General features: G+C 46.3%; 1 protein-coding gene across 2 annotated transcripts in view; it reads left to right on the top strand.

Moving 5' to 3' along the window:
- The first annotated feature begins 6,243 nt into the window (after nucleotides 1-6,243).
- Nucleotides 6,244-8,223, top strand: part of ACSS2 (acyl-CoA synthetase short chain family member 2) — a 49,308-nt gene continuing 47,328 nt past the window's right edge. For both annotated transcript variants that reach the window (XM_004370413.1, XM_004370414.2), the window contains exon 1: nucleotides 6,244-6,527. In XM_004370413.1, coding sequence (XP_004370470.1) covers nucleotides 6,350-6,527 — 178 coding nt within the window. In that variant the 5' untranslated portion in view covers nucleotides 6,244-6,349. The remainder of the gene's footprint in view (nucleotides 6,528-8,223) is intronic.

Genomic DNA, 8,223 nt, shown 5'->3' with positions numbered 1-8,223 from the left:
CAAGTGGCCATCTAAGATGCATCAATTGGTCCCAACCACCTGGAGTAAAGGAGAATGAAGAATACCAAAGACACAACGAAAGTATTAGCCCAAGAGACAGAAAGAGCCACATAAACCAGAGACTTCATCAGCCTGAGACCAGAAGAACTAGATGGTGCCTGGCTACCACCAATGACTGCCCTGACAGGGAATGCAACAGAGAGTCTCAGATGGATCAGGAGAAAGGTGGGGTGCGGAACTCAAATTCTAGTAAAAGGACCAGACTTAATGGTCTGACTGAGACTGGAGGAACCCCAGAAAGCATGGCTCCTGGATTCTCTATCAGCCCAGAACTAACACAATTTCCGAGGCCAACTCTTCAGACAGGGATTGGACTGGACAGTGGGACATGAGGTGATACTCGCGAGGAGTGTGCTTCTTAGCTCACATAGATACAAGAGACTAAATGGGCAGCTTCTGTCCGGAGGTGAGATGAGAAGGCAGAGACAGTGAGGAGCTGGTTGAATGGACACGAGGAATCAGGGGTGGAAAGGAGGAATGCTGTCACAGTATGAGAAGAGCAATTAGGGTCACATAACAATGTATGTATAAATTTTTGTATGGGAAAAAATTTAAAAAAAAACAAACCAAGGTCTGGAAGTTTCAACTCTGTTTTCTTGTGAGAGTTTTATGGTTTTAGTTCTTATAGTTAGATCCTTGATCCATTTTGAGTAACTTTCCATATATAGTGTGAGGTATGGATTGAACTGTATTCTTTTGCATGTGGAGATCCAGTGTCCCAGCACCTTTTTTGAAGAGACTATTCTTTCCTCCACTGAATGGACTTGATACACTTGTCGAAAATCAGTTGGCCATAGATGTGTGGGTTTATTTCTGCACTTTCAGTTTTATTCCATTGGTCCGTATGTTTATCCTTACACCAGTACCATATTGTTTTGATTACTGTAGCTTTACAGTATGTTTTGAAATTGGGAATGTGAGTCCTCATACTCTTTTTTTTTCCCAAGATTGTTTTGCCTATTAGAGTCCCTTGCAATTCCATATCGATTTGGGGATTGGCTTTTCCATTTCTGAAAAATAAGTGATAGGAATTTTTATAGGGATTGCATTGAATCTGTAGATTGCTTTGGGTAGTATTGACATCTTAACAACATTAAGTCTTCTAATCCATTACACTGGATGTCTTTCCATTTATTTAGGTCTTCTTTAATTTCTTTCAGCAGTGTTTTATAGTTTTCCATGTACAAGCTTCCGCTTCCCTGGTTAAATTTATTCTTAGTTAATTTATTCTTTTAGATGTTATTGTAAACCGAATTGTTGTCTTAATTTCCTTTCAGATTGTTTATTGCTGGAGTATAGAAACACAACTGATTTTTGTGCATTAATCTTGTACCCTGCAACTTTGCTGAATTCATTTGTTATCTCTTGTAGCTCTCTTGTGAATACTTTGCCTAGACCCCTCCTTTGACTCCAGCCCCTCCTTTATCCATAGGCGACTTCTTCACCTCTAGACCCCTCCTCTGACCTCAGAACGCTCCCTAGACCCCCAACACTTCTCAGACTTCTCCTTCACCTGCAATACCTTCAGGAACCCCTGCACAGTCAGCATAGGACAGTGATTCTCAAACGTGGGTGTGTGTTAGGATTGCTTGCAAAATCACTTGAAAAAGCAGATTCATGAGATTCCACTCCGGAGATCATGATTCAGTAGGCTTATTTGGGGTCCCTGAACCTGAATTTTTAACATCATTATAAGAGTTTTTGATGTGGTTCTTGTTAAAGAAGTAGTGGTCCTGGTGGTAGAGTCGAGGGTCTCTGTAGCCTAGGTATCTGAGTTCTATTTCCAGTGCTACCACTTAAAAACTGTGTGATTTTGGACAAGATGCTAAATCTGAGTATCAGTTTCCTCATCTGTAAAAGTGGAGAGAATAATAGTATCCATCTCAGAGGGTTATTGTGAGGATTAAATAAAATAATACATTGGAAGAGTGTAGTGTAGGGTTTGGCACCTAATCGATAAATGCAATAATAATAATAATAATTAGTATAATTATTATCCCTACCTTAATCTCATGAAGTCTCATCCCATCCATTCTGAAGAATTCCAACACTATAGCTTGTACTACTTCTCTATCTCCAAGGGAAGAACGTTCCCTCTTTTATGAAGCCACTGGTCCAAACTTCACTGAGCAGTTCACAGGTAGAGCGAGGAGGCTAATCAAGCCCCTGGGCAAAGTCCTTCTCTCCCTTCCCAATCCAGACTCCTGACAGGAAGACAGCTGCTTCAAAATCTATGGATGCACCCACTGCAGTGCCATCTGTAGACAGGAGGGGGTAGCAGAGGGTCAGGAGAAAGATCGGGAAGCGGCACTAGGGAGAGGGCAGCTCAGAGCTCTGTGTAGGGTTTGTGTGTGTGTGTGTGGTGGGGGTGATGACCATCTGTAGGTAGGAATATGTGCTATTGCATGTGCCTTCCTCCCTACAGTGAGGTTCTTATCTCCTCAGTGAAGCCCATGAGGCCTGTTAACTCTTCAATGAGATCTGATTCTCCCAGTGGGACCTGTCCCCCTAAATGAAGTCTGTGCCCCTCTGTGGAGTCCATTTTATCAGTGTAGCCAGAGGTCTCCCAGTGGGGTTTGGGTCTTCTCAATGGGACCCATGTCTCCTTAGTAAAGTATGTATGCATCCTCTGTATCTTCTAGGGAAAGTTCATGTTCCTTCAGTGGGGTCAGTGTATTGTAATGCCATTCATGCCCTATTATCAGGGCACACGACCCTTCAGTGGGATCTGAGACCCCCCTCGGCAAGATTTGTACTCCCTTAGTCGGGTTCACATACTGTCAGTGAAGTTTGTGCTCCTTCAGTGAGATAGATGTTTCCTTGATTATGTATCTGTCCCCACAGTGGGGTCCATGCCTACTCTGTGAGCTCTGTACCCCTTCAGCGGGCCCTGAAAACCCCCTCAGGATTGAGTAGGCTTTGACCATGGGAAGTTTTTTTGTTTCACGGCTTACAGTGTACTGGGCTTATAGTCAGCTGAGTGAAAGACATGGCACAAGTGGGAAAGGAGGCTGGGCTAGATGGGGTCACAAGCCCTTTGCAGACTTCAGGAAGTAGAAGCTGCCTTCCTGGCCTCAGAATCACTCTTAGAGTTAGGTACTCAAGGATCCCTCCTGCCTTGACAGGCAGTCTGTGGATGGGGTGGGGCATTCTTTTTTTTTTTTTTAATTGTTGTAGTTAAAGTGAAAGTTTACAGTTCAAGTCAGTCTCTCATACAAAAATTTATACATGCACTGTTGTGTGACACTAGCTGCTCTCCCTATACTGTGACAGCACACTCCTCCTTTCCACCCCTGATTTCCCGTATCCATTCAACCAGCTCCTAACCCTGTTCGCCTTCTCATCTCACCTCCGGACAGAAGCTGCCGGTTTAGTCTCTTGTATTTACTTGAGCTAAGAAGCACACTCTGCAAGAGTATCATTTTATGTCCCACAGTCCAGTCCAGTCTTTCTCTGAAGAGTTGACCTTGGGAATTGTTTTAGATATGGGTTAACAGAGAGTCCAGGCGCCATGCTTTCTGAGGTTCCTCCTGTCTCAGTCAGACCATTAAGTCTGGTCTTCTTACTAGAATTTGAGTTCTGCACCCCACCTTTCTCCTGCTCCATCCGAGACTCTCTGTTGCGTTCCCTGTCAAGGCAGTCATTGGTGGTAGCCAGGCACCATCTAGTTCTTCTGGTCTCAGGCTGATGAAGTCTCTGGTTTATGTGGCCCTTTCTGTCTCTTGGGCTAATACTTTCCTTGTGTCTTTGGTGTCCTTCATTCTCCTTTACTCCAGGTGGTTGGGACCAATTGATGCATCTTAGATGGCCACTTGCTAGCTTTTAAGACCCCAGATGCCACTCACCAAAGTAGGATACAGAACATTTTCTTAATAAACTTTGTTATGTCAATTGATCTAGATGTCCCATGAAAGCATGGTCCGCAGACCCCTACCACTGCTACTCTGTCCCTCAAAGTGTTTGATTGTATTCAGGAAACTTCTTAGCTTTGGCTTAGTCCTGTTGTGCCGACTTCCCTTGTAGTATATGTTGTCCTTCCCTTCACTTAAGATAATTCTTGTCTACTATCTAGTTAGTGGATAACCCTCACCCTCCCTCCCCACCCTCATAACCATCAAAGAATGTTTTCCTCTGTATTTAAACCTTTTCTTGAGTTCTTACAATAGTGGTCGTATACAACATTTGTCCTTCCGTGACTGACTAAATTCACTCAGCATAATGCTTTCCAGATTCCTCTATGTTATGTTTCACGGCTTCATCGTTGTTCTTTATCATTGTGTAGTATTCCATTGTGTGAATATACCATAATTTGTTTATCCATTCGTCCGTTGATGGGCACCTAGGTTGTTTCCATCTTTTTGCTATCATGAGCAGGATTGCTGGATCTATTTCTAGCTTTTTAAGGAAGTGCCAAATTGATTTCCGAAGTGGTTGTACCATTTTACATTCAGGGTGTGGCATTCTTGATAGTGAGTGCAGGTGGGAGATGGAGGGTCCTGCCCGCTGTCACCTTTCTGGGGTGGAGGGGATCGAGGGAAGCCAGAACCCAGGTTGTGGCAGGTGGTGGTGGGGGGAATTGGTGAAGTAAAGTGATTGGGAACAAGGGAATGTGAAAAATCCCTCTTATTTGCATAGATTTTGGTATTTTATAAGCTTTAGCTTCAGCCTGATAAAGCAGCAGAAACAGAACTGGAGTCAGAGGACCTAAGCCTGGCCCTAACTGGGTCAGTTATTTGCTGTATGATCTTGTGCAGTTTCCTTCCCTTCTCTGGGTTTACCATTTGTGGGTTTATTGGCAAAGACTTAAAGGGGCCTCCTAAACCAAAAAAAACCAAACTGGTTGCTGTGGAGTCGATTCTGACCCATAGTGACCCTATAGGACAGGGTAGAACTACCCCATAGAGTTTCCAAGGAACACCTGGTGGATTTGAACTGCTGACCATTTGGTTAGCAGCTGTAGCACTTGACCACTATGCTACCAGGGCCTCCTCCTAGTCTTCACTTAATAAGCCTGTACTTTAGACCTGGAAGGAGATTTGTGGAGGCAAGGATAGTGAAAACATATCCTCAGGGGTAGGAGAAAATCTGAGCTGGCCCCTGGCAGAGGCTATCTAAGGAAAATAGCGCCTATGGCAAGCACTGAAATTGTGTCCCTGCAGGCCTGTAGCAAGGGTAAGGAGCCCCAGGAGCAACCTCACAATTGCGCCCCCCCCGGTTTCAAGAAGAGTAGACGTTGATTGCAGCAACGTGTCAGCAGAAACACCTTCCCCTCTTTTTTCATCCCCGGCTGCCTCAGTCGGGCACCTTTCATATTTGTGGCTACTCAGAATGTCATTCCAGGCCTTATCTGGCGCCCCCTTGAACTTGCACGGGGGAGGGGTGCAAGTACCCCTTCTGCCACCTCCCAGCCCGAGTCTACCGTGCTTAAGGAAGGACATTGGTCCATACCGGGTTAATAGAAACTGCTCAGTGACGCCCCCTCCCCTCTTCAAGTGGCGCCCAGCGCATTGCCATACCTGCCATGCCTTAGATATGCCTCTGCTGAGCAGAAACGGGTTCTCCTCCCCCCCCTCCCGCCCCTTAGTGGAGGACCTTGCCCTTAAGGTAGTAGGAGGAATTTTTCCAGAGGAGAGTGGGAGAGAGAAGGTTGTACTCACAGAAGGGGAATAATTTACAGGAGGAAGAGTGTCCCCGGGAAGGGACCTTCCTCCACCTGGCTTTCCAACTCGGTGGGGTGACTGATTTGTGTAATCAGAGCATAGGCCTTACCGAACTTCTCCCGTTAGCCTTGCCATTTCCTGCTGGAGCACCGCCCAACCTTAGCTCAACATCTCATCTGTCACTCCAAGACCCCACCTCACCCTGGTCACTCCATGGCCCAGCCTCCTCTCCTGTTATAGTCTGTCCCGCCACTCCCTGTCACTCCATGGGCCCACCTCCTCTCCTGTCACGCCTAGCTCCGCCCCTCCTCTGTCACTCCAAGATTCTACAATTTCTCCTGTCACGTCCAGCCCCGCCCCTTCTGCTTTCACTCTACGGCCCCACCTCTTCCGGCTATTCAACTCCGCTCTTATCCCCAAGTAGTTCTTAGCTTTTCCCTATCCCTGTCCTTGCTAAGCCTGCTCCCGCTCCGACTACGCAGGCTCCGCCCCTCATACTCCCGCCCACCTACCCTGTCTGCCTAAGCCCCGCCCCTCCCTTAAAGCCCCGCCTCTAGGCCGGCCTATTTTCCTCTCCTCCGCTCTGGCGGCGACCGCAAAGGCTGCCACCGAGCTCTGAACTGGACGCGATGGGGCTTCCTGAGGAGCGGGGCCGAAGCGGCAACGGGAGCGAGGGCCGGGAGGAGGCTGGAGCCGGGAGCCAGGCACGGAGTTGGGCTCCGCCGCCCGAAGTCAGCCGATCCGCGCACGTTTCCTCGCTGCAGCGCTACCGCGAGCTGCACCGGCGCTCTGTGGAAGAGCCTCGGGGTGAGGCTGGGCCCGGGAGGGCCTGGGGGAAGTCGATGAGGGGAAGATTCCCTGGGGACTGAGAAATTGGGGACGTTCCGTGGGAAATGGGGGTTCCATGAGGAAATGGGGTTCTGTGAGGAGATGGGGTTCCGTGAGGAAATGGGGGTTCTCTGTGAGTTCTTTGGGGAATTGAGAGGTCTGTGAGAAGTGGGTTCTACGAGGAGATGAGGCTTCCCTGGGAGTTAGGGAGTTCCCTGGTGAGTTGGGGGATTCCTGAGAGGTGGGTTTCCCTGAGGAAGTGGGGGTTCTGTGCAGACAAGTGCAAACTATTTGCGCCACCCAGGGACCTTAAGCGGATTTAAAAACCTGACCGATTCCTTTTCTTCATCTATAAGATAGGAATAGTAATACCTGCTCATAGGTTTGTATGAGAACTAAAATGGGTAATATGTGCGCATTATAAAGTGCCTGTGCACAGGCAGCATTCAATAAATGATGGTTAGTTTGATAGTAAGAATAACATGGATGTAGCAGTTATGGACTATTGTGGTTGACTGCTGTAGGCAGTGTCCAAGTTTGAGTCCTCAGGCCTCTTTTCACTCACTACTTTTCCCTCTCTATATTTTCTCCCATCATGAGTTCACCTGTTCTCCAGGCATGAGCTATTGCTGCCACAATAATAATTCCCTGTTCTAGTCCTGTACCTGGAATCTTGCTTATACTCTGATCCTAAATTTCATAGACCTGTAGACTGTTTCTGTTCACATACTTTGAAGTTATGTCATATTCAACATGACTATAACTGGGCTTTACCACCTTTTCCTCCCAAACCTGCTCTGTCCTTGATTTTCTAATTCCTGTCAATGGCACTCTCCCAAATTGTAAATCTGTGTCATCATCCTCTCCTGTAATAAGATCTGTTATTTACAGATTGCTTACTTATTTTTTTTTTCAGAGCAGTAAATTTTTATTTAATTGTCACTGAGTCTGCATATGGGAATTTGTTGTTAGGTGCCATCAAGTTGGTTCCAACTCCTAGTGACCCTATGTACAATAGAACTAAACCCTGCCGGGTCATGAGTGGTCCTCACAATTGTTGCTATGTTTGAGCTCATTGTTGCAGCCACTGTGTCAATCCATCTTGTCGAGGGTCTTCCTCTTCTTTTGCTGACCCTCTGCTTTACCAAGTATGACGTTCTTCTCCAAGGGCTGGTCTCTCCTGATAACATGTCCAGCTCACAAGTAAGTGAGACGAAGTCTCACCATCCTCACTTCTAAGCAGCATTCTGGTTGTACCTCTTCCAAGACAGATTTGTTTGTTCTTCTGGTAGTCCATGGTATAGTCAGTATTTTCCAACACCATAATTCAAAGGCATCAATTCTTCTTTGGTCTTCCTTATTCATTGTCCAGCTTTCGCATGAATATGAGGCTATTAAAAATATCATGGCTTGAGTCAGGCGCACGTTAGTCCTCAAGGTGACATCTTTGCTTTTTAACACTTTAAAGAGGTCTTTTGCATCAGGTTTGCCGAATACAATATGTTGTTTGATTTCTTGACTGCTGCTTCTGTGGGCATCGATTGTGGATCCCAGTAAAATAAAATCTTACTTGGAATGTAGCCTGGTGTGAAAAGAATCTGTTCATCACATTGTCACCTCAGTCAATTTATTCCAGTTGGTAGCACCACATGCAATTGACTTTTAACTTAAAATA

This window comes from Trichechus manatus, unplaced genomic scaffold (genome assembly GCF_000243295.1).
Source record: "Trichechus manatus latirostris isolate Lorelei unplaced genomic scaffold, TriManLat1.0 scaffold00008, whole genome shotgun sequence".
NCBI lineage: Eukaryota > Metazoa > Chordata > Mammalia > Sirenia > Trichechidae > Trichechus > Trichechus manatus.
This window is presented reverse-complemented; position numbering and strand designations above follow the sequence as displayed.